Genomic DNA, 24,815 nt, shown 5'->3' with positions numbered 1-24,815 from the left:
TATGTAACGTGGTGTATCGTTATGTGCTACTATATATATGAAGTCGTACCTTGTTCCCTCGGTGAGTCACAAACTATTCTGTTCCAACCATTGAATATACTAGATAAATGTCCCTGTCCCGGGGCACTTGTGTCCTCACGAGAGGGGAAGCCCACCACAGCACTCCTCAGCAATGGAGAGGGTGGGTGCCGTGGGACCCAGGCTCTGAGGGCTGGGTGGCTTGGAGTGCTGAGTCTCTGTGTCTGACTTGACCTAGGACCAAGGGCCTGTGAAGCCAGGTGCAGCAGAGAGAGTGGGGAGGGCCAGGAGGGGTCTTCCCTGGGCTGCAGAGTTCTGGGCCTCAGAGGGACTCATGTCTGTGATCGGAGGCAGGAGAGCATGCACACCTGGGCCACCATCCTGCTGGAGGGTAACGGTGGGCTGGGCGGCTGGGGGACTGCTCCATCGCCAGCCAGCGGGGACTGAGCTTCCCTGTAGCAACTGGAGCCTCTAGCTGGGCCCTGGGTCCCAACTCTCCAGACTTCAGACACCCATGAGAATCCTGCACCTCCAGCCTTCCTCTGGTAGCTTCCTTCTCCTTTTGTGGCACATGAAACACGAAGGGTGCTGCCTCGTCCCCTACTCCCTGCAGGCTGCCGCCCTCTGGCCCTGCCTGCTTCACCTGTCCTTCCAGATGAAATCTGGAAACCCAGCTGCAGCGTGATTCCTCTCTGAGCCTGCCCTGCACGGGTGACCTCTGGAACTCTAGATCCCACAGGTGCTTGAGTGCTCGCCTCTCTCCAGCTCCAGAGGCCTTTGGAGTGTCCCCTGCTTCCTCCACCTGCAGCAACCTCACACTCCTGGATCCCTGTCCCTCTAGAGCCCCTCTCTGGCCCCTTCATCAGCCCCTCCTGCTCACACATGCCCGTCTGGCCTCAGGAGCCAGCTCAGCTCTCAGAGGCTCAGGGCTGGGCAGTGTGCATGCCCGCCCCTCTGCCCGCTGTGCTAGCTGCTGCCTCCGCCCTCTGAGGGCCTCTCCGAGGACCGTGGTTGCCATCACCTGCCTGGCATTGGTGCGGCAGCATTCTGCCTAATTGCCTCCAGACCCCGTGTGCACAAGAGTGGCTCATCAGAGGGAGGCTTTCCAGAAGCAGGTGCAGGTTGCCCGCCTGGCCTCTCCCCCAGATGTCTTTTTTCTGTCCTTTTCCCAACCACTCCACCTGCAGCCTCTCAGGGTGGGCATTGAGAAGCTTTGCCAGGGAGAGCTTGCTCACAGCCCCACAGTGTAGTAGGAGCGCACAGTCATGGAGCCCACAGGGGACTAAGCTGTCTGTCAGATGCTACAGGAGACACTGCCCTCCCCAAACAGTACCCTGTGCCCCTGAGCAGCGTCTGATGGCAGTGATGACAGCAGGGTTAGTCCTTGGAGACTGTGACTGGGGTGCAGCAGATTGCCAGCAGGTTTTCCCAAAGAGCAGTTTGACTCCTATATGGGAGGGCAAATGTGGCGCCTTGGCAACTGAGGGTGAGGGTTGTTCTATCTCAAGTCTCCCGGAAACCTCTCCAACATGGCAGGGTGTCTGAATGTTCGTGACCCCTGAATATCAGTGGCCTGTGGCTCACTGTGACTGCATTCCCAACTTGATGCCAGTCCAGACACCTCCGCTGCCACCTGAGCCTCTCTGGCAGCCAGTCCCTGGGGATTCCCCGGAGTAAGCGAGAGCTGTGCAGATGCAGGAGCCAGAGGCAGCACCGTGTGAGCGGCTGGGCTGGCTCTGGATGCCACTCACGTGTCCTGGCCACTACCACCAAGTGGAGCCTCCCAGCCTCAGCTCTGCTGTCAGTGGCAGGGTGGCTAAAGGGTGCTGAGGATTAGGCCTGGGCTCTTACTGTCCTTGTGTCTAGTTTTGGTCATTTTCAAAATCCATTTCTTCTTTAAAATGCTGGAGAATACCTGGGAGCCAGAACCCACTTCTCACACCACACTTCCCTCTTTGTGACAGTCTCCCGGGTTGAGGCATCGCACTCTGGAGAACTCGCCCATCTCCAGTTGTGACACCAGTGACGCAGAAGGGCCCCTGCCTGTGAACAGCGCTGCTGTCCTGAGGAAGACCCAGCCAGCGGGCAACTCCCCCTGCCGGGGGCATGTGCTGCGGAAGGCCAAGGTGAGCCCCAGTCTCCCGGGCAGGCACGTGGCACCCTGAGCCCTGGGCAGGGTGAAGAGCGGGCTGGGCTGTCCTCCTGCTCTGCTCAGCCTCCTGCCAGAACGTGCTGAACGTCACCAAGCTCCCCCACATACCCTCCTTCAGAAACTGGGATTTAAAATCAGGAGGGAGTCTCTGGCTCCTTAGTGTCCCAGAAGTGGGCGGGGCTTGTGGAAGAAGGGGCCCATGCAGGACTGTTCCCGTGACCCTCCCCATGCCTTGTGGTAAAGTGAGCACAACAGGCATTGCCACTCTCCTGTGCAAAGGTGAGCGGCTCTCGGCACATTCCCGTCACCCCCCACCTCCAGGACTTCAGCACCTTCCAACTGTACCCTGTCCTCATCCCTGGGGAATGCTGGCCCCTCCCCTCCCTGACCCCCTCCCCTCCCTGACCCAGCTGCCCTTCTCCCATCTCTGGGTTCCACTGCTCTGGAACCAGGCCCTGTGCGGCCTCTAGTGATGGCTCTGTCCGCAGGGCGTCTCCGAGACTCTGGCCAGCAGGAGTACGCCTCACCATGGCCCTCTGTTCCAGGCTGCCCTGCGTCCCTGCCTGGACTTGCACCCTCTGTTTGCCTGCTCCCCCTCTGGCCTCAGGCTCCTCCTGCCTGAGGGCTGGTGGTGAAGCCTGGGGGAATTTGTCATGGGAGTTCCAGGCTCAGGTTTTTGAGGAACCTCATGGTGCTTCCCGTGGTGGCTGAGCACCCACAGTTTTGAGGTCTCCAGGGGGCATGAGCCCTGTCAGCCCAGTGTCTGGCCACTAGGATTTACGCTGTCTCCTTTTCTGCAGGAGTGGGAGTTGAAGAATGGCACATAAAGGAAGGCCAGGCCACCCAGCCTCAGATGGAGGCCGCACATTTCCCCTGGCCTCCTCGCAGTGACTGTGGACGCACTCCCCAGTGTGACCAAGCATGACTCCTGAGGGCCTGCGAGCAAGCCGCCGTGGCTCACGCGTGTTCTTTCTACTGTACCATGGTGCCCTTTAGAACAGCTACTATGAGGCTTTGATTTTGAACTATATTTGTTAAAAACAGAAACAAAGAGGATTGACAAGCTGTTTAAAGACCCTGTAGAGGGCGGAAGGTCACCTATCCAGCCAGACTGCACGCTCAGCCCCAGCCCTGCCAAGCCTGCAGACACCAAGCAGCCCGTGGCCTGCACTGCGCGGCCCGCTCTGGGGTGGCTGCAGGTCTTGGCTCTCGTGGCTGTGGCATGGATGCGTGGCCTGTCTTGGGACCCCCCACCTGCGTGCCCTGGTTGCTGGAGGCCAAGGCGCGAGGAGCGCGTGTGGGGAGCCAGTTGGCCCTTGCTCTTCCTTGTGGGCAGATGCTTTCTCCCTGGGACAGGAAAGCTGCCACTTGCTGTAACCTGCTTTAAAAATGTCTTTTTCTGTGTCCCACCTAGTTGGACCTGAGGAGTTTCCAGAGGTTCCATGTCCAGTTTTGTTAGTCATTGTTCTGCTCTGGGGGGCAGCAGAGTGCCCCTAGTACTTGGTTAGGCTCCCCCTGGGCCTGAGGCCCCTAGCCCTCCAAGCCTCAGGAGTGTGGGTGCCTCGGAGCCCGTGGCCATGTAGTGGGGGAGTGCACCATCTTTGTGCAGGCGTCCACTGCCTGGGGCGGGAGCCGTCCTTTGGAAAGGAAGCAAGTCATAGACCTAGAGCCCTTTGGGCCCAGCGGGGACCTTTCAGAGCCTCTCGTCTGCCCCCAGCTCGAGGGGTCAAGGTGAGCCAGGAGTGCGTCAGCACACGAGGCTGAGCTGTGACTCGTGAGCTCGCCGCCTCTCTCAGGTCCTGTGGGGTCCTGCTTGCCTCCTTCCCAGTGTCTCCTGGAGGGCGCTTGTGCTCAAGGACAAAGTGGAGCTGGTCGGCCGCCCACTTCCGCCCCCGCTCCGAGGCCGGCCTGCCTGCGTGGTCCCCACAGAAGGCCCACACTGGCGATGGACCCCCAGAGCACAGGCTCTACACCCACAGCCAGGGATTCTCATCAACCATAGGAAAAGAGGGCTGGAAGCAGTGTCCCCACACTCTCCCATGCCCTGGGCCAGCCACAGGGGCCTCATCGTCCTCAGGCCTTCCCGGGGAGGACCAGTTCTGCTGCCACAACCTCGGCCCTGCAGGGCTGGAGTTGGCTTTCTGTGAGCAGAAGAGCCGTCTCCAGTGAGGAAGGAAGTGTCGCAGCAGGACTGGGAGGCTGCTTGGCTGAGGCCCCCTGAAACTTGAATTTATTGTGAAGCCATCTGCCAGGAGTGTCTTTGGTCCGTGAGCTGCGTGGTGTTCCCACACCACAGCACGTGCCAGCACTGACCACAGGGGCCTCCTGCTGGAGCCCTCACAGGGAGGCCTGGAAGGGCAGCCTCCGCCAGAGCCAGTGGCTGGCTGTCACTGGGGAACCCCTTCTCTCTCGGGAGGGTTTCCCCATCATCACAGGAAACTGACCTCTCCGTCTCCTGTGACACTGATTTCCATAAAGGGAAGAAACTCAGACCTGCCATAGATTCCCGCTGCCTTCAGGTCAAATGAGCTTTCTCAGCTCTGGCCCTTCTGACCGGGGCCACCCTTGCTAAGCACCATGCCAGGTTTTGATGGTGGCCAACCTGAGGTCTTGGCCTTGGCCAAGGCAGGAGAATGTCAGCAGAGTGTCTTGTGCATGGGAGGTGGCCTCAGGCACTACCAGGACCAGCTTTGTGGTACAGGCAGAGACCCATGGCCTCAGAGTCTCCTCTGAGGACTCAGCTGTTGGTGCCAGAGCCAGGGTCCGGAGCCAGGTCTGGAGCCAGGTCTCCGCTCCAGAAGACAGGGTTGTGTCTGCAGCCCCAAGTTTGTAGCCCCCATCACAGCCGTGGTCTCCTGGGGAGGGCGCACACTGAAACGCAGTTCCCATGTCCCATGGAGCCTCTCCATTGGTCCTGAGGAGGTGGCGCTCCACCTGCGACTCCATAGCGTCCCTCACGCCCCTCCACGTTTCTAAGTGATCAGAAAGTTAGTTTAAAGTATTTGCTTCAAAATAAGTTATTTATTTGTATATTTTCAGTAAATAGAGTTGTAATTTATGTCTGTACATATTGGGCGACTGGAGGTGCCTGCCAGAGGTGACAGGTCGTGGCACCTTGTCCTCCCAGACGTCCTCCCGGCCGACTCTGGGACAGCTGAGCTCACTGGCAGATTCTGTCCTCAGGCCCAGTGGGCGGAGGTGGGGCAGCCCCTGGGGAAGTGAGGCTCTTCCGATGGTCAGCTGTCACTTCAGCAGGCAATCATGATCACAGCAGGGCTGCAGGAGGCCGGCCAGCACAGAGGAGCTGCCAGGACAGGTCAGCGGCAGCCCCTCTGTGGGCTCAGGCCCTCTTATTCTGAGGCCACAGTGTCATTCCTTGGGGTTCTCTCTGGGCCATAATTTGGCATGATGTCACCATCCTTCACCCCACTGTTAGGTTTTCATAACGTTTTGTTCACTGACTGACCATTCACATAGGAGCAGCATGCTAGCCAGAGGCTGGAGTTGGCCAGGCCAGCCCAGATGCCAGAGTCTGTCCAGATGAGTGTGGGCCTGCACACACAGAACTTTCTGGAACCCTTCTCTTTGCACTTGGAGTGGCACTGGCCACCACGCATGCGCCTCCATCCCATTCCTTCCTTGTGTGTACCTCGGTGTTGTCCAGCCCTCTGTCCGCTTTGTCTTGCTTGTCCCCAGGTTGTTTTGGCTTTTCCTAAATAACCAGATCTGTGCACCGAGAGCACATGTGCGGCCACAGGGCACCAGACAGCTTCAGAGGTGCTGCCTGGTGCCACCTCGCCTTCTGCCAGGTTCCAAGGGCGGCTTCCCAGGCCATGGAGAGCCCCGCCAGCACAGTCCTTTAGAGCCCCTGCAGGGGACAGTAGGTCCCAGGGCTCCTGCTGAGGGTGGGCAGCAGCAAGGGGCCAGCGGCCTCCCACCAGAGGGAGGGCAACCTCCTTTGCCACCAGCATCTGCCATGTGCATGCCGCAGGGTCCCCTCTGGTCACACAGAGATCGGGCAAGCTTCTGCCACCGCAGTGCAGGCAGGACACCCCGAGATCTGCAGGGCCACGCAACAGGGAGGGGAGCCACTGCCTTCCTCATCTCGTCCTCCTGCTTCCTAAAACCATTTCTACGGGAATAGTTTTAAACCAGGGCATGGTTTTAAAGAGGCAACTAAATATTTTGGTCCTGTTCTACTGTCCTCTTACAACCCATGGAGAGCTGGGTTCATACTGTGAAACTGAAAATCAAAAGCGAAGCCGCTGTGTGTGCTCAGGCCCAGCCCGTGGAGGGCCCCAGGACCGCTGTGCCCTGCCCAGCCAGGGCTTGTCGCCTTAGACACGTGGGGGTGGCCGGGACCTGACACCCTGTGGGTACCGCGGTCATTGCCTCAGGTGCTGGCTGCCTGGCACACAAGAACGTCAGGCATTGGCGCCCTGGGAGAAGTTTGCAGCCGCATCTGCAGACCTTCCTTCCCAGGGACCAAAGGTATTTGTCCAAGGCCATCTTTCCAATTGATTTTCTAATGAGAAAGGAAATATTCACTAGACATTTTAGCATCAACTTTTACACCATAGGTATTCAGAATTAATTGACCATGGCTGTAAGTTGTAAGATGTTTTCATATTAAGAATGTAATTATTTCCTTATTGTATTTTTTAAAACTAAAGTCATATTTAAATTTCTCTTTGAAAGAAACTTTTTTTTTAAATTAAATACATTGGTAGTGCCCATTTGAGATGACTATAAATATATTTTCACTGTTTCTCAGTGTATTTAATTCATAAAGTAAAAAATTTTATAAAAAGAAACTTGCAATGAAAATACTACTTTTCAGCCCATTTGCCCCATTTGTAGCCACCTCACTTGAATTTTCTGCTCTACTAATCGACTTTCTACTGTTTACGTGGTGTAGCCACTGACTGGTGCCCCTCGGCGCGACCACTGTGTGTCACTAATAAACTGCTCTGAGGACCAGGCCTGTGTCTTGCTGAGCGTGGGGCCTGGCGCAGGTTGGGGTCGGGAGGCACAGGGCAGGGTGAGCATAAACCCTTCCACGAAGGAACCACCGTTTTAGTCTGCAGATGCCAAGCCCATGCCAGGGCTAGAAGGAGATCAGACAGGGAGGGCCCTGCTCTCAGGTACCAATGGGTCAAAACAGGCGGAAACAGAAAGTGGGTCTGGTTTTTGAGTGGAGGTTTCTGGAATGGTAGAAGGAGCAGCTCACTTTGAGGCCATTTGATAAAGTTTTTAGGTGGGGTCATTTGAACTAGGCTTGGGGTTTAAGTAGGAGCTCAATGAGGTGAGAGTTTGGAGAAGATGTTCCAGTCAGAGACGGCCACGGGAGCAGAGGGGTGGAGAGTGGAGACGGAGCTGCCTGGCCAAGGAGGGCAGCCGCGTTCGCTGGGAGCGGACCGTGGAGGGCACTGGGGGAAGGGTCTGTTTACAGTGCTGTTAACCGCGGCCATCTTCCCAGGGACGAAAACACAAGACAGGAGCACACCTGGCAGAGAGGCTTGGTGGGGTGAGCAGAACCCCCGAGCTGGGTGGGCTGGAGCGTCCTGGACCAGGTCGCTCCCTGGAGCCCCAGCCAGGGGCAGGAGGCCTGGCAGCCTGGGCTGCGTGGCTTGGTTCCCAGCTCCAGGGATTCGCCTGTGGGTCCCAGCGGGAGGCGCAGCTGGGGCAGGCACTGTTGCTGGGGCTGGAGGTCAGCGAGGCAGGCTTCCACACTGCCCTCCACCTGACCCTGTCCTCGACCTCCAGGGTTCACCTGCAGGTCTCATCAGGTTGTCCCACTGGCACCTCCCAGGTCCCCAGCTGCTGGCCAGCCAGCCTCCCTGCCACCCCACTCATCCCCCGGGAAGCCTGGAGCGAGCCGCCCTCGCCCCTTCCCTGAGGCCACTCCTGCTCCCTGCCAGCCTCTGGCCTCAGCCCTCTTCCAAGCCCACCCCGCAGGGATCCCCGCTTCCCCACCTGGAGGAGCCATGGGAGGACCCTTTGGCCACAGCGTCCACCCCCTGCAGTGGTTGAGCCCAGCCCCACACCTGCCAGGTGGGAGCTCGTGGCATCAGGAAGTGCTTCTGGCCAGAGAAGCTTCTCCGAGCTGCAGCCGCAGCAGCCGTAGCAGTGGACCTGGCCACGCTCACACGTCCAGGCACCTTGTGTGGCTCGGCCACTGGAGCCGAGAGGGTGGCACGCACATCCGGGAGCAGGCTGGACGCACCCTGGGCTCCTCCCTGAGGCTGCCTTCCCAGCACCACAGCCCGGGGGACACTCACTGAGCACCTACTGTGTGTTGGGCAGGAGGGGGCAGCAGGAAGGCCAAGCACCTGCCTCCCTGGGCACCGGAACGCTGCAGACAGAAGGAGGGACCTGAGTGCTGGGTCTGAGCTGTGAAGAGCATGCCAGGCCCTGGGTGGGGGCAACTGAGGTTATGGAAGGGGACGCACAGGAAGCCGGCAGGCTGGGGAGGAAGAGGGCTGCAGTGGCCAGCTGTGGCCACGGTCTCGCCTTCGCTCTCAGGAGCCCGTGGCCTCCATTCCGCCCCCTCGGGGGTCCTGGAGTGGCTGTGTTGGACAGGGGTGTTCTTGAGGAGCCCTCTGTGGCTGCTTTGGGCTGGTCAGGGCTGAGGCAGGAGGGCCTCCCCGAAGCTGGTCCCTGGCCTCCTGGGGCAGAGTCCCCGCGGCAGCTCTTAACCCCAGGCGCGCTTGCCGTGGCAGAGGGAGGCCATCTTAGAGGTATCACAGTGGTCAACCCCAGAGGCTTTGGGGGGACGACTCATGTGGCGTCCCTAGGCCTGAGGCAGATGGACAGTCCACTAAAGACTGCACTTGTGAAAGTTCAAAGAAAGAAAGAAACATGCTGCCGCTCCAGCAGCTTGAGAGGCTGCCCGAGGCACCGCATGGTGGGGACACGGCCAGCCCCAGCCCTCAGCCCTGGGAATTTCCAAGACGTGCCTGTTGCCAGCCAGCCTGAGTGCCAAGGTTTTCCTGGAGGGTCTCCACCAGCCCTCCTGCGGGGACGTGGCCTCCAATTCCTTTCTTAAGTCTCTCATGCTCAGAATAGCTACAGTGACTTCTGCTTTGCTGACATCATTGGGATTGGGCGTGTGTGTGTCTCACCAAGCTTCTAGCGTCTGCCCCTGCCCCTGCCAGACCCAGCCGGCAAGTCATCACAGATGTGCTGAGCATCAGGTCCCAGAGCCACTGAGGGCTGGGCAGTGGCCTGGACCTAGGAGGAGCTGTGACCGTAACCCGCGGCTACCCCTGCAAGGCGGAAGCCCCTTGGTGATGGCATTCTCACCAGCAGGAGCAGCAAGGAAGGCTGCACTTGTCCCCTGCTTGCCTAGCACGAGGACCGTTGGTCCCAGTAAGACCCACCATGATCCCCCGTTAAGGTCACACGCACAGTGCTTCCATGAGGGAAGGAGTGGGTGGCAGAGAGGCGACAGGAGTCTCCCCAGCCCCTTCCAGGAGCAGGCCAGGACGGGCACCAGCCTGGGGAGTCTTCTAAAACCCACTGTGGCTTAGTGGCCGCGTTAGCAGGAAGAGGACTTTGTAGGGGCTTCCAGTTGGCCCTTCCGGCCGAGATGGCCCTTGAGTCTGGAGGTCGATGTGGGGATCCTGCCTGCTGCTCTGTGTTCCACCTGTGCATTTGGGCATGGAGGGGTGACCCCAGGTGGTGTCCACAGCAGGCCCACTACAGCAGAGCAGCCCAAGCGTCACTGACTGGCCACTGCTAGCCCTTGCCCTGACTGGTGTCCTTGGGGGCTTTGCTGGTCTTGAGGAATTTGCTCTAGGCCAGTGCCCACTGACTCCCCCACACTGTGAGTCCCCCTCCTAGTGCACAGCAGCCAGGGAAGGATCGGGGGAGGTCGGCCTTGCCCGAGTGCCCACAGCCAGCCTCCAGGCACCCAGCATCCCTGCACCCCAGGAGCTCAGGCCTGGGACCTGGCTGAGGGCTGGGGCTGGCCGTGTCCCCACCATGCGGTGCCTCGGGCAGCCTCTCAAGCTGCTGGAGCGGCAGCATGTTTCTTTCTTTCTTTGAACTTTCACAAGTGCAGTCTTTAGAGGACTGTCCATCTGCCTCAGGCCTAGGGACGCCACATGAGTCGTCCCCCCAAAGCCTCTGGGGTTGACCACTGTGATACCTCTAAGATGGCCTCCCTCTGCCACGGCAAGCGCACCTGGGGTTAAGAGCTGCCGCGGGGACTCTGCCCCAGGAGGCCAGGGACCAGCTTCGGGGAGGCCCTCCTGCCTCAGCCCAGCTGAGGCACAGTAGCCATGCCCAGGGGCTACAGCGGCTCTGCCCTACCCTGCCCATGTCCCTGGTGTCCACGGCCTGGAATGAAGGCCTCTTCCTCCAGTTGGTGGTCAGAGTCCACACAGGGACCTCTTGACCCACAGATCCATGCCTGGGATGAGCAGGGCTGTTGGTTGCGGGAAACAGGATCTCAGCTTCCCTTTGTTGCGGGAAGCAGCAAGCCGCCTGGGAGAGGAGAGCTCGGATCTCTGCTGTGGGGGGCGGCCCAGAGGAGAGCAGACCCCAGGTTCCGAGCCCTGATCGGCAGTGTCCTCGACACTCACAGGTCCTCATCTTAGGCCCGTCCTACCACTGGGGCTTTTCTCCTCTTTTAAAAAATTCCTAGTCTAGAGGCTGGAGCCCGTGCAGGGGCTCTAACCTGAAGGTGCTCCCAGAAACGGGTGAGAGGACCCGCTCTGCTCACAGGCATCCGCACACTTCCAGAGGGCGCCGTCAGAGCCCCAGGGCAGTCATCCACCACCCAAAGGTGGGGACGTGGTCCCTCAGGCTTCCTGGAGAAAGGCTGAGGGGGGACTGACCCCTCCCCAGGCACAGGTTTCTTACCACAGTGGTTCTGTGCTTTCAGGTCACAACCAGGTCTGGTTTGGCCATCACACCTCGACACCTGAGAGCCCTCTGCAGGCGGCTTGGTCATGTGGAGCTGACAGCAGACCACGGCTGGGGAGGGGCGTGCTGCGGAGATCCTCACGAGGCCAGGAGGGAAGTCCTGTGGAGCCAGATGAGCCCTCACCCTGCAGCTGTCCCCAAACAGCTGGTCACCTTGTTACTCTCTTCACTTCCACGTTCACTTGGACGATTGCTATTTAGAGGCACTTTCTGCCACAGTCCTTTTCTATCCCCTAAATGCCACCACTGAGGGACCTGCCCAGGTCCTCCTTGGCTAGTGACAGATCTGTTTGAGCTTCTTTGTCCCCCTTCTCCTTCTTGAAAGATGCAAAGTCACCCATTTCCACTGCTTGTGATCTAGAGATGTCTTCCTGATTCCCTGACAGTGTGCTGTCCAACCAGGAACAGCTGACACTTTCCCTCCCGAGAGCCCCTGGTTCTGCCCTCTGTGATCTGTGGGTTCTAGGTTGGGAAGGGTCCCCGGGTGGCCTCGCCCGCTGCCCCGCGGGCCCTCTGATGCTCTGGTCTCTTCGGCTCCTGTTGGACCCATTCCCGAGGAGCCCGGCTTGGTCATCATGCTCTCCAGCACCTGCTGTGCTGTCCACAGGCGCTGGCCCGCTCTCCGTGGCTGCCATTTCCTGCGCCCTCCCCTTCCTCTTCTGCCTTCAGCAGCTCTGACTGCCCACACGCCCCCCTCACGTCAGCCAGGCCCTCTGCTCACCCTGCCGCCTGCACGTCCCAGTTTCAAAGAGGGCTTTTCCCCTGCCTTTGACCCAAGGCAGAAGCAGACGTCTTCTGAATTCCTCCAGCTGGCTTTAATGAACCCCTAGGCACACACACGCTGTCAGGGCCCCTCCCCGCCGCCTCGGCTGCAGCGTGGCCGACCGGTGCCTGGGTCCCGGCAGCCACTTTCAGCCTGAGCGGAGCTCCCTGCAGGCCGTGTTTTCCGGTTCACGAGTCGGTCTCTCCTGCACTCTCGGAAGCTGAAGGAATCCTTCTCCACATCACCCTTTTTAGTCACCCCACTCTGCACAGCCCCCAGACAAGGCTCCAGGTCCCCACTGGCCAGCGCCGTGTGTGCCTCCTCAACTGATGGGTCGTCCCTGGGCCCACAGCCTGCATTCACCAGAGTGGCTCGAGTTTCCCCACGTGTCTAACTGCGGTCCTCGCTGAGCTCACACCTGCAGGTGGCAGTGTCTGCACATGCTCTAGTTGCCATCTTGTCCCATGGCTTAGAAGCAGCACCCTGTCTCCCTGCCACCAGAGGTGAGGACCCACCTCTGGCTCAGGGAGCAGCGCCATGGTAGGGCCACAGTGGGAAGCCTAGGACTCTGTGGGATCACCCTGGGGGTCCTCTTGACCACTTGAGAGGAGGATGCTGAGTTTGGAGCTGAGGTGGCCTTCTGGGCCTGAGGACCCCACCTGTCCCTGCACCCCAGTAGCAGAGGTGGCCAGGAGGGGCAGGGCCACAGGGGAGGGCAGTGGGGCCTGCACCCTTTCCCAGATGGCAGCCTCGCTGTCCCCGGCCCTGTCCCACCTTCTTCCAGCCATGACCTTGCCTCTGGCTCTCCGAAGAACCCAGGGTGCCAACCTGGGGTCCTGGGCTCCTGTTCCCAGGGGCAACCCCTGCATCCCCACCAGGCCTCTGTTCTGTGAGGGAGGCCGCTTCAGCTCCCAGGAGAAGCTGCATGCAGTGGCCCTGGCCCCTCTTGATGGGAGTCAGATGATATGAAGGTCGGCTACACTACGGTCCTTCCCAGCCGGCCTTGGTGGCCTGTCTCCTCCCCTCTGCTCCCTGGCCCACCAAGCCTCCTTCCTGGCCCTTGCCACCGGCACAGGTGCTGCGGTCACCGGGAGGGCCTGAGGTCTGGGATATCACTTGAATCGTGACTTAGTCCCGCCTCCCTCATCTGTGGAACCAGGATTGGCAGGCCGACTTCAGAGCTGCTGGTTTATGGGGGGCCTGGAGAGGGCCCAGAGCTGGACTTGGCAGGAGACCGGGGACCGCCATCATCACGGCCGTCCCCATCGTCCTCCTCATCCCTGCTGGAGACACTCCCTCTGTCACCCCCTGAGCCAGAGTGCTGCTTGGGTCATGCACAGAGCTGAACATCTGGGCCATGATGATGACAGCCACAGACACCCGCTCTGCTGGGCCAGCCTGAGCCAGGAGCACCCGGGACAGGAGGGCACTCTCTGCCAGTGGGCGCTGTCTGTGACCGTCTAACTGCAACGTCACTGGAAGGCCAGTGGGCTGGGGACACACGCCATCAGACGCCTGGGCCGGCGCTGCTCAGGGCCTGGGGTTGGCAAGGCTGAGCCCACCCAGTGCAGGGAGCACCAGGTCCCCTCTGCAGGATGCGAAAGGAGGCTTCCCAGGTTGGGACGTGGCAGGCCCTGCAGGCTGGGGACTGCCCTGACACCGAGCACGGCCACCAGTCCCACTGGACAACAGTGCTTGCCCGGCACCCTGCAGCTGGAGGCTGGTGTCTCTGGATCAGGGTGACTGCCTGACTCACCAGGCAGCGCTGGGCGTGTCTCCAGCCCTCAGGGAAGGAGCCAGGTCCTGGGCTCTGCTCCTGCTGAGGTCTGGTGGCCGGGCCTCCCCAGGACAGCCAGCAGCACACCTGTGGCCAAGCAGGGGTTGTCATTGGTGCACCTGACACACCTGGGCGCCTCAGGTAAGGGTGGCAGAAAGGTCTGGCTCAGGGGTGGCTGGGTGGCTCAGGAGGCAGTGGATCAGGACGCCCTTGGGGGACAGGCAGGGCCATGGTCCTCTGGGAGGAGGGGCGGCTCCAGGGTGCCCTATGTGGGGAGGACGGATAGCAGCCTCCCTGCTCCTGGCCAGGGCGGGGTCTAGCCCATCTAGGTTTGGACAATGACCTTATCTGCTCTATGCTTATGCTTGACTGTCACATGACAGTGGCCTTGTCTGAGGCAAGTGCTTGGTACACTGATGGGCAGGGGACGGCCCATGCCCAGGGGGGACCTGTGGACACTCTTCTCTTCCTCAAACTCGGGAGGGGCTCTGGCCCTGACCTTCCCGTATCCACTCTGAAATGGGTGCCGGCAGGGGTGTCCTCAGGAGCACTGTCCGGGCCGGTCCCCAGGGGGGCACAAGTCCCTGGCCTGTGGGAGCTGGCTCCCTAGCAGCTTCTAGAGGGGCTGCTGCAGGACCCAGGGCTCTAAGGCCAGGAGTGGACCCCTGCAGGGGATGCGCAGAGCATGTGGATGCCCTCCCTTCCTCCCCTGGTCCCCTACTGCCTTGTTGGGCCACTGCCCGCTGTAGGGGCTGCCGTCTGGTCTCTCCCGAGCTCTGCCCTTTCTGCCTGGCAGAACCAGCTGGAAGAGGGTGGTGGGTCTCCGAGGAAGGGTTTCTTTCTGGACATCGTTGCCCCTGGCCCTGCGCGTTCCTGTTCTGTTGCAGTCATCGTTACTAAATGGCTCTGGACACCCAACTCAGGGCTGCCTGGCGTTCGGGGCATGGTGGGGTCTCTGAAGCAATGCCTCGCATTTCAGCTAAAAATAACCTCCCCGCTTGTGCCACCATCTGACAGCAGACTCTGCACACAGGGGCCGTCCCTGTGTGTGGCACCCAGGCGTGACGCAAGGCCACAGCATCTGGTGGCAGGTGGAAAGTGAGTACCAGTAGGCAGGTTTGTGGCTTTCTTGGCTCTGATGTGGCTCCTGAGTCCCGTTGTCCGTGTGGGGTTCCCTGTCACCAGTCTGGTAGGAGGCCACAAAGGGTTCCAGGAGATGGCTGGGGAACGAGGCGCCCATCTTGCCCTCCAGCTGTCCCCCAGGGAGCAGGCTCAGTGAAAACCCATCTTCAGAGTGGCCAAGGGGCTCCCACTTCCACGTGGGTGCCAGCAGGTAGAGCCAGGGGTGGCCCTCCCCTTGCTTCCCAGCCCCAGGATCCCCCGCTCCTGCCCTGTGTGCTCTCTGTCCCCATCACGAGCACATGTCCTCTGCAGGGACACCCAGGCTGGGTGGGGGCTGCAGACGCCCTGGACACCTGGGTGCCCTGCCCTCACCCCCTGGCTGAACTGTGTGGTCACCGTCTGCCTCCTCCATCCTGGGGTCCCCTTCAAAGTCAGGGGGTCTGGCTCATGCACACACTGTTCCAGGCCCAGCACCTGCCTGGGGCCCAGCATGAGTTGAAAGGACCCTGGAGTCCAAGGGGACATTTGAGGACTTTGATGTTGAAAACCCGATTTTGCCTCATAAGGACATGTTGTGGCGTCTGTGAGCGTGAGTGCAGGTGGCTTCCCCTCCGCCCCCTCCCTCCACCTGCTCCATGCCCACTGGAGCCATCCTGGGTCACAGTGGGAGTGCATCTGGAGGGATCTCCCTCTCCCCTGCTCTGAGGCGTGGCCACACCTCTCAGACCTCACTGTTCCTTGCTGCAGGGGGCCTCGGTCCGTGGCGAGTACTGGACCCTCCCCAGGCCGGCCATGTGAGGTCACCATCGTGGAGAGGACGCCTCCTCTGGGCCGATGCCTCCTGGTCCTGCCCAGGCAGCCCCCAGTGCAGCCTCAGCGCGCTTCACTGCAAAGTGCACTTAGCAAACGTCCACGGGGCTTTCAGGTGTCTGTCCCTCTGTCCCCTTCCCCGTCCCTCCCCCCTTCCCTCTCCCGTCCATTCCTGCCCCTCTGCTCCCTCACCCTCCATCTCCAACCACGCAGGAGGAGAGTGAGGAGGAGGCACGAGTGTCCAGGGGAGGCTGCCCTTGAACCCTCAGAGGGCCACAGTCCTCAGCCACCAGGGACAGCAGCAAACCACCATAGGGCCAGAGTGCCCCACAGGTGGGAGAGCCCCAGTATCCCAGCAGCCAGAGGCCCTGGCAAGGTCCTGTAGGTGTGCCAGTGCCAGCCAGGACCTCGTGGCAGCCTCCGCAGCCTCTGTCCAGCTGGCAGGTTGGCGGAGGCTCTGGCCTCCCAGCAGTGGGGGCAGGGGTTCCCCCTGGTGTGTGGAAACACGGGTGGCGTCACGTCAAAGGCCAATGCCATCTGCAAACTCCCCAGCCTCAGGACTGCCCCCTGCTCCCCTCACAGGTCTTTGGACACATCGTCCCCGGGGCCACGACTGTAGGCCTGTGTGTGTGCAAACTTCAACATCGAAAAATGTCCTCATAGTAAGGCAGAAGCTGATCAGATTCGTTTAATCTTTGTTAAAAGCATCACAAATTATTCGTTGGTCTTTTTAAAGGAAAAATAAGAAAGAAGGCGTCCCCTGTTATGTGTACACACTGAGTGGGTACGGGGCCTGCTCAGACAGCACGAGACACCAGCGCTGTCATGCCAACTCCAGGTGCCCCTCTGTGCACCTGCACGCCAGGCGTGGAGCTCAGTAGATGGCCAGGTAAACGCACAGACCCACATGCTGATCCCCCGGTTGCGGAGATGGAACACATGGGAACATGGGATGCCACCATCCTCCCAGGTTCTTGGGTCCACACACCCAAGAAGATCTTAATACCAATAATAACATAAAATAGGAAAAACACAATTACCAAGGGGGATCCCCACCCAGCAGCTGAGAAAATTAAACTGAGTGGTCGAGGAGGGTCGGAGACGTGCAGCTGGCCACCCGCAGGCCCTGGTGAGCCAGGGAGGGTGTTTCCAGGGATCCCGAGCTGACCTCGGATCTGGGCCTGGGTGGGCTGAGTGTGAGCATGGCTGTGTCCAACACGCATGGCCAGTGGGCACAGATGTGCTGGGTGGGGGCCGCAGCTCGCAGGTCTCCACATAGGAGTGAAGAATGCAGGCTGGGGGTGGGCACCGGCAAAGGTCTCAGGTCACGGCCTTTACTGGCACTTGGCCCCTCCCCAGGGACGAAGCTCCCGGAGGGACTCCGGCAGCCCAGGTCAGTGGGCAGGCAGGGTGGGGGCAGGCTGGGCACAGCTGGGACCCTCCACACCCAGGCATATCCCTGAGAGTCCCATCTGTGACAGGAACACCCAGATGCCAGGGGCATCCACCCAGCAAAGACCAGGTGCCCGGAGGCTGAAGACCTCTCCCTGGGCCTCCTTGGCTACAGGCCACTCCTGGGAAAGACAGGCGGACACCCCAGGCTCCGGCAGGGTGCAGAGGACACTGCTGCCTTGCTACAGGCCCTGGTGTGGCCACCAGAGAGCCTGGCCTGGGCAGGGAGGGGAGGGGAGGAGGAGGACAGTGACTTCCCAATTCAAGGCAAAAAGTGAAGTGCCCGCTGTCTTCTGGAGGCTTGTGCCAGAGCCCCCAACTCCAGGCGGCTGCGAGCTGCGTGCTGCGGAGGGCTGGCTCCGGGGCCACCCCGCTCCATCTTGTCCTGACCCTGGGAAAGCACCCATTTCAGGCCCATCGCCCACCTTCACCTGGGGGGGCACACTCCCAGTGGCCCCTCGGATCTGCCCTACACCTCCTGGTTGGCTCTGCAGGAGCCCCCCAAGTTGTAAGGGGCACAGAAGGCTGTTCCGGCTGCGGGGGCCCGCCCCTCCCAAGTCCCTTGAGCTGCGGGGCAGAGCTGTGTGAGGCCGGGCAGCGCCGGCGAGGAGCTGTAGGCTGGGGTCCCTGTGTCCCCCACCCCAGCCCACTAGGGAAAACTGGCCCCTCTGGGCCCAGAGGAGCCCTGGGTTCTAGAAAAGTGGTTCCAAGAATGAAGCTCTGACGGCAACCCAGATGCCCACCAACTGGCCAGGAGAACAGGAAGTTCAACCAAAGCCCCAGAGCAAACGGCCACCTAGAGGGAAGTTACGTCATCTGCAGCTGAAAAAGAGGACGATGGCAGAAAGGCCTGGAGGTGGTGCTGGGAGCCCTGGCCACAGGGTCCAGGACTCCGGGGGCTTCTGCAGGGACAGGAGCTGTAGTGCAGTGTCTGTGTGGGTCTTGGGTCTCGGAGCAGGGCCAACCCGGGGGGCTCGCTCCCAGACTGGCTCTGGACAGGCCAGCGGCAGCCAGGAGAAGCCAGGCCTTGGCTGGGGCGACAGGTTGGAGCGGCCTGGTCATGTGCAGGGGCCAGGGCCAGAGACACCCCAGAGTCAGGGGTGGGGACATTGGTGGCTCTGTGGGCCTGACCCAGGAGGGTCAGGAGTCAGCTGTGCTGGCATCCCATGGGCCTGGTGGGCTGGGATTGGGCAGAGGGAGCAGTGTCTGTCCCATGTGGGGATGGTGGAGGAGGTGGCCTCCCGCAGGTCTCTGAGGGGACATGGTTCCAGCTGCACTCGTGGCTGTGCCCTCCGGGGAATGACCAGCGGAAGAGAGTGTCCCGGCCAGACCCCGCCGCATCAGCTCACCAGGTAGCTGTGCATCTCCCGGGAGTTGATGCTCAGGACCACGCCCGAGTGGTTGCCTGGGGAACAAAGGAGAGGCCACCGTGAGCTCAGGCCATCGGCTGGGGAAAGGGAGAAACAGGCCGTGGGGATCCCAGGTGCCTTCAGTGAGTGCCAGGCTCAGGTGGTGGGCTCTCCACGCTGCTGGGGGAGTGAGGAGGGGGTGTGCCTGGCACTGTCACAGGCAGTGGGCACCCCAAGGGTTGTGAGGTGAGGCTGTGCCCACTGACCTGCACGGGGGCCACCCCTGGCATCAGCAGCAAGGGGGTGCAGGAGGGGCTGAGGCTCCGCCCCCTCCTGGCAGCGGGAGCTGCAGCGCACAGAGTGGCGAGGCGGGGGGTGGGGGGACAGGGCGAGAGCAGAGAGTGGGCTCAGAGGCTGGTGGTCAGGTGGTCCTGGGGGCCGTGCCAGGACACCAGCGCACAGGGACCCCAGAGCTACTCCTGGCAGCCTATCTGCCTGCCCCAACTCATGAGACTCCCTGCACTGCCCGCCTGTGCCCATGTGCCTGACTGTCCACGAGAGACCACAGCAAGGGTCTGCACCCCCTGGGCCCGGTCTCGCTATTTGTAAAATTCTGGTGTCCCTGGCACCCTCTGGGAAGGACCATGGTCAGTGACGCCTGGTGCACTCCAAGGGTCTGGTTCAAATGATTATTACGTTTGGTTATTTTAAGGGGCTTAAAAGCAGGCAGCTGTCAGAGGAAGGAGCCAGGCTCAGGACTCAGGTCCACCTTCCTGAGACCCCCGTCACAAGGGGCTGAGACCCTGCACCAGAGTAGGACCAGCTGGCAGGTTGGCGGAGCGCTGGCCTCCCAGCCGTGAGGGTGTGTGGAACCAGTCTTGGGGACAGATGGGGCCAGCAGGAGCCCAAGACCACCTCTGCCCGGGGCAGAGGACAGGCCCGTGGAGGGTGCCTGGGGCCTGTAGAGGCACAGTCCAGAGCCGGACGCGGCTCTCCCATCACCTCTAGTCAGGCAGTGACCTGGGAAGGCTGGGTCTCAGCTTTCCACCTGAGGAACAGGACACCAGCATCTGCCCAGGGCTCAGCTGTGTCCTGATGGGACCTGGCACCAAGTGGGCCCCAGAGGGGACCCAGGCATCTGGTCCTCATGAGCAGCCCTGGCTGAAGGACTTGGGAGATGACAGGGATCCCAGATGGGTGGGGCAGACCCACCCCTCGAGGAGCTAGAGGGAGAGCCTGGGCCTGGTGGGGACCCGAGGGCAGCCCCTGTGAGTTGTGTGCCCTGGGGCCAGCAGCGTCACCTTCCCGAGCCTCCCACTAAGTTAAAAAATGAGGCCGTGGTTTCTGACTGGCATCGTTCTGAGGGCGGAGGGCACTCTGCCGTTCACACAGCACGGCCCTGGTCAGGGTGTAAACCCGAACTGTAGCCGTGACCACGGCTGCAGTGGACTTTCCTGGACACTCTGGCAGCAGCCTTGAAGCAATGGGGTGGCAGGTGGCCGGCCGCCTTGGCGGAGGCACAGAGGGGTGGTGTGGTGGGAACAGGAAGGGTGGGGCATGGTGAGTTTGGGGTGCACCTAGACCCCCACTCCAGCTCTGTGCCCTGTGAGTGGCGACCCGGGGCGAGTGCAGTTCACCTCTGACCCCGGGCTCACTAAGAGCCAGCCTGGCTCCTGAAGCTGCCCAGAGCAGCCTGGTCCTGGCCTCAGCTGGGCGCCGGCCTCAGCTCTGCCGGCTCAGGCTCCACACCTCCAGGAAGACTCGGAAGCCCTGGGGCCTCAGCTGCCCACTCGTGGAGAGGCAGAGCTGGCATGAGCCTGCCTGTGCTAAAGGGTGCCATGGTCCCCAAGGTGCAGCCCTGCCGCTCCCCCAGCGGGGGCACCCGCGTCCCCACCCCTGAGTAGGGAGAGTTCTGGGGCCTCGCCTGACCTCCGGACTGCTCCCTGCCTCCCCCTGAGGCCCCAGGGTCTGCCTTTGCTGACTGCAGCACCAGAGTGGGGCCTGAGGGGCTGTGGCCTCGCCTTGGGGAGGGGTCTGGCGGTGTAGAGGCCACGGGAGCCGTGGCACAGCCCCGTGTCCAGGCCCGTGCCCTGCGTCCAGGCACCCCATGTTTTGAGGCTTACCGTGGAGGCCGGCCTCTTGTCCTCCCTGCCTCTGCTACCAGGCCTGGTGCCCTCAGCTTCTAGCAGCTTCTCCTGTCATCCTGGGGCAGCACTGGGAGGCCCCACCGTCCCCGTGCCAGGGACATGATGGCCCAGGGTGACCCACCGGCAGGGTCTGCCGGGCCCCACGTCCTGTGTGCTTTGGGCCAAGAGGCCTGGAAGGCACCTCAGGAGGGGCGGGCCTCAGGGCAGGCGCCACCTGGGAGCGGGGTCCTGGGGCGGGGGCTCACCCTGGGTGGCACCCTGCACGTCCTCGCTGTGGCTCACGGGGCTCGTCATCTCCTGCTCCTTCTCGTTGTGCATCTGGGCGTACACGGTCCTGCCCGGGCGTTTCCTGCTGGGCAGAGGTGGCTGCTCAGCTGTGCCCAGCCTCGGCTGCCAGGACCCGGCCTCGGGGAGCAGGGTGCAGACAGCCCCGAGGGCTCCGCTCAGCACCCAGAAGCCCAGCTCCCTGTCCTGCAGGGCCGGTCAGAGGTCTCAGGGAGACACAGCCGAGTGACACAAGATGGTGGCGCAGGGCCTGGGCCCGACCCTCCCCTTCCTCCTTTTCTTCCTCCTGTTCCCGAGTCCCCTTTACGGAGAGGAAACCAAGGCTCCAGACGGGGAGGCACTGGCCTGAGCCCCGGAGGGCAATGGCAGGGCAGGGTGGTGGCCCTGGTCTGTGGCACTGACCCACAGTCCCCTACCCCCTATGGAGCCACCTGCAGTGAACGGGTCCTCAGCTGCTCAGAAGCAGAGACCTCAGCACCCACCAAGTGGCCCTTCAGAGTGCTCCAGGGGCCCCTGTGGGGCAAGATCCCCAGGCCCTGGGAGGCCAGGTAGGTTTGCCAGGGGCCTCTGAGGCACCTCCGTGGTCTGCCAGTATGTCAGGGGCACCATGCACCACCGCCTCCTCGATGGTGTGCTCGCAGCCAGCCGGTGCAGACCAGGCTCCATCGTCACCCTGGCTCAGCTGGAGAGCAGGCTGGGACACGTCCCTGAGCGGGACGTGCAGCCTCAGGTGGGCACCCTGATGTGGCCGGGGGGAGGGATCAAGGACTCCGGGCTGCTACCACAACGGGAGCCACCAGGGGCTCCAGGAGTGTCCCCGCCTGACTGGCTGAGCCAGCAGCTGTTCCCAGGGAAGGAGGGACACAGGGCTGCAGTGGTGACAGGGGCAGGCCAGAGCTGGAGGCCTCCCCGGGGGCAGCACAATCCCACCCCTGCTGGCTGAGCAGCCCCGTGGCCAGGCAGGGCCCGGAGGTGGCAGGGCCCGGAGGCCGACATGCTCTCCATGTGGAGATCGGGACCTACCCTGGGGGGACACGAGTGTCAGCCACTGCAGCAGACAGGAAGCCCACCAGGGGCAACCCTAAACGTTTGCAGGCCGGGAGGAGCGGAAGCCTGCGTCCCCCCCGGGCCAGCTCCCTCGTCAGGGACCTCGTCAGGGACCCGGGATCACCCTGGCTCCTGGGGCCAGGGGGTCCACCTTGTGCCCAACCCCATCAGCTGGGAGCCAGGGCCAGGAGGGGTGGCCCTGCCCCTCACCCCCACCCTCTAGAGCTTCTGCTTTCAGCGTCCTGGGCCCACACGCCACCCTGCCACTTCCTGGCCGTGACAAACCCTGCTTCCCCGGGCTGTGGGACTAGGGAATGGCGGTCAACTGGGGGAAGGAGCACTGGGGAGGAGGTGGCTTTTCTCTGGGAGGGACACATCTCTCCCCCAGAACAGGATTTGGGGGTGAGGATGGAGTTTGCTCTGAGTCCAGGTGTCTGTGGGACACCCAGGGGACGGCAGGAAGCAGGGCCTCCAGGCATTTGGAAATCAAGACAGACCCCGGCTGGACGCTGACCCAGCTCTGCCCAGCAAGCCCTACGCATCCTGCAGGGTCCCCAGGGACAAGTCCCTCCTCAGAGAAGTGCTTCTGGGTCCCCCACCAGGGAGGTCCCTGTCACCCCTTCTCAGAACACCTCAGCCACCCTTTCCGTTGGAACCAGGTATCAGGGCTGGCGAGCTGTGCGCATGCTCCCTGCCAGAGGTGACAGGGCCGTGTCCCCAGCACCATGGCTAGTGTCCAGCCTGGAGCCAGCTGTGCCACACTGCTGCCCACAAGACCAGAGTGTAAACAAACGGGCACAGGAGAGATCCAGGCATGGCTCCCCACAAGCATGGAGGAAAAGAGTGGGCTCGTCCCTCGGTGCTCCTCCAGGTGACCCAGTGGGCAGCGGGGCCCACAGCTGATCAGCAAGAGGGGCCCAGCAGGCCACTCTGCCCTCTGCCCACTCAGCCTGATCCTTTTGCTTGTTCCCAGGTCCAGGGTCCAGGTCGGTCTGGACTGGGCAGCCGCCTGGGGCAGCATGGTGACTAGCACCTTCCAGGAGGAGAGGGCTCGGGAGGGAGGGGACGCGTTGCAGCCCTGCCTCAGCCTCCCGGGTGTCCCGGAGCCGGGCCGCTCTGGAGCCCCCTCCCTGTGGAGTGCAGGGCCAGAGGGGCAGCCCTGCGGGCTCCTGGCCGGGGTGGGAGGGACGCGGGAGGAGGACCCCTGGGCATGGAGTCAGGCCCTCCTCCCGCAGACCGCGCACAGGCACGTGCCTCCCTCAGGTGGGTGGAGGTGGAGGGCACCCGTGACCCTGTGGGCGGAGGGCATGCATGGGAGATGCTCTTGGGGTGAGTGCTGGCCTCTCCCCAGGGCCCACAGGTGACAGATCCAGGATGGGCGCTGGGCAGGTGTCAGGGCAGGCTCACACCACCTCCCGCCATGGCCCTATGGGGGCCACCGCTCCAGGGGTCTCCCCAGGTCTTCCGGGCAGCAAGGACAGGGCCCAGCGGGCGAGGGCTCCTGGCAGCCTTGCCTTTTAAACTTGTAGAGGATGAAGGCTCCCACTGCGAACAGCACGGTGACGGAGAGGACCACCACGGCCCAGTAGCCGCCGCCGCCGCCCAGGCTCTGAGAATCTGTAAGCAAGGCACCAGGAGGGGACAGCTGAGGGCCAGCCCTGGCCAGCCCAGACCCAGGAGGAGGCCATTTCACTACGCCTGGCTGATTCTCCCAGTGTGGCTAAGGGGGCGGCGGGTCTCGAGGGACCAAGGAACACACACTCTGTGGCCTTGGAAGGACCCGGTCACTCCCTTCCCAGCCCAACTCCTGCTGTACACCGTGGGCCTGGACCCACTGTTAGCTGGGCCCTCCTCGGGGGACACCACTGCCTCCAGGCTGGTGTGGGGCGAGGGTGGGCTTCCTAACGGGTGTGGTGTCCGCAGAGGGGAAACTCAGCTACTGCACAGATTCCTGCTCCAAGGAGGGGGACACGTGGGTGACCAGTGCGAGGGCCGGAGCTGAGGTCCTCTGAGACCCCGGGCAGGGTGTGGACCAAGGCAAGGGCCCCGGGCTGCGCTGGTTGGGACAGACGGGCTCCTCAGAGCTGGACGCCAGCCAGTGGGAGTGTGTGGGCAGAGGAGGGCCCTGCCTGGGTCCCAGAGTGAGGCCCACCCCGGGGGCCCGCTAGGCTCTCACCTGAGCTGGTGTCCCTCAGGCCCACCAGGATGCGGAGGCCTCCCCGCAGGAGGAAGCTGATGTTGTGTGCGCCCAGCGCCTGCTGGACGGCCGAGAGCCTCTGAAAGCAGAGGGACAGGAGGGTCCTCCGAGGCCCGGGGCAGGCGGGGTCCAACCTGACTTCCTGGAGCCGTGGCTGGGGAGGGCCCCACCTCCCGAGCCCCAGCATCCTCCTCCGTGACATGGGAATGACAACCCACAGCTGACTTCCAGGGTCACCACTGACAGGACACACAGGTGGCACACTCGTCCCCGCCTCTGCAGGGACGCACAGGACGCAGTGCCACCGAGTGTGTTACGGGGTTGGGTGCTGCAGGAGCCCCGGCCTCCAGCTTCGGCAGTCAGGGAAGGCTCCCCAGAGGGGGGAGGCTGAGAAGAGGACAAGGCGGACAGGACACGGGGCTTGGGCAGGGGAGTGGACCCACCCGAGGGACCCTGCGAGGTGTTTCTGGGCTGTGGGGTGAGGTGGGGTGTCAGGGGCTGGAGAGGGTCTCGGCCAGGCAGCAGCCAGCCTGTCCATCTGGGACGGTTCACACGGGGTGCCCGGCGCACAGTAGGGCTCCTCAGCTCCTCTCACTCCTCGCTGTACCCTGACCGCCCATCAGCCCAGGGTCTGCCTGCATGGACACCATTCCACATTTCTGGGTCCCCGTGGCTCTGGGCTCAGGAAGGTCCTCCCAGAGCCCTTGGAGCCATGACGGAGCACAGCCTGTGACCCCCAGCGTCCCAGCTCCCGGCTTTGGGGAA

General features: G+C 62.3%; 2 protein-coding genes across 4 annotated transcripts in view; one reads left to right on the top strand and one right to left on the bottom strand.

The window, feature by feature from the left end:
- Positions 1-7,152, top strand: part of Afap1 (actin filament associated protein 1) — a 135,528-nt gene extending 128,376 nt beyond the window's left edge. For both annotated transcript variants that reach the window (XM_046423916.2, XM_046423915.2), the window contains 2 exons: positions 1,983-2,144; positions 2,971-7,152. In XM_046423916.2, the coding sequence (XP_046279872.1) occupies positions 1,983-2,144; positions 2,971-2,997 (189 nt within the window). In that variant the 3' untranslated portion in view covers positions 2,998-7,152. The remainder of the gene's footprint in view (positions 1-1,982; positions 2,145-2,970) is intronic.
- A 9,084-nt stretch (positions 7,153-16,236) lies between these two features.
- The window catches only part of Sorcs2 (sortilin related VPS10 domain containing receptor 2), a 403,770-nt gene continuing 395,191 nt past the window's right edge, over positions 16,237-24,815 (bottom strand). For both annotated transcript variants that reach the window (XM_046423462.2, XM_046423461.2), the window contains exons 24-27: positions 24,030-24,129; positions 23,368-23,470; positions 20,767-20,870; positions 16,237-18,430 (exon numbers count right to left, since the gene is read on the bottom strand). In XM_046423462.2, the coding sequence (XP_046279418.1) occupies positions 18,366-18,430; positions 20,767-20,870; positions 23,368-23,470; positions 24,030-24,129 (372 nt within the window). In that variant the 3' untranslated portion in view covers positions 16,237-18,365. The remainder of the gene's footprint in view (positions 18,431-20,766; positions 20,871-23,367; positions 23,471-24,029; positions 24,130-24,815) is intronic.

This window comes from Marmota monax, unplaced genomic scaffold, assembly GCF_021218885.2.
Source record: "Marmota monax isolate L192 unplaced genomic scaffold, Marmota_monax_Labrador192_F-V1.1 WCK01_AAM20220418_F8-fsc00009, whole genome shotgun sequence".
NCBI lineage: Eukaryota > Metazoa > Chordata > Mammalia > Rodentia > Sciuridae > Marmota > Marmota monax.
This window is presented reverse-complemented; position numbering and strand designations above follow the sequence as displayed.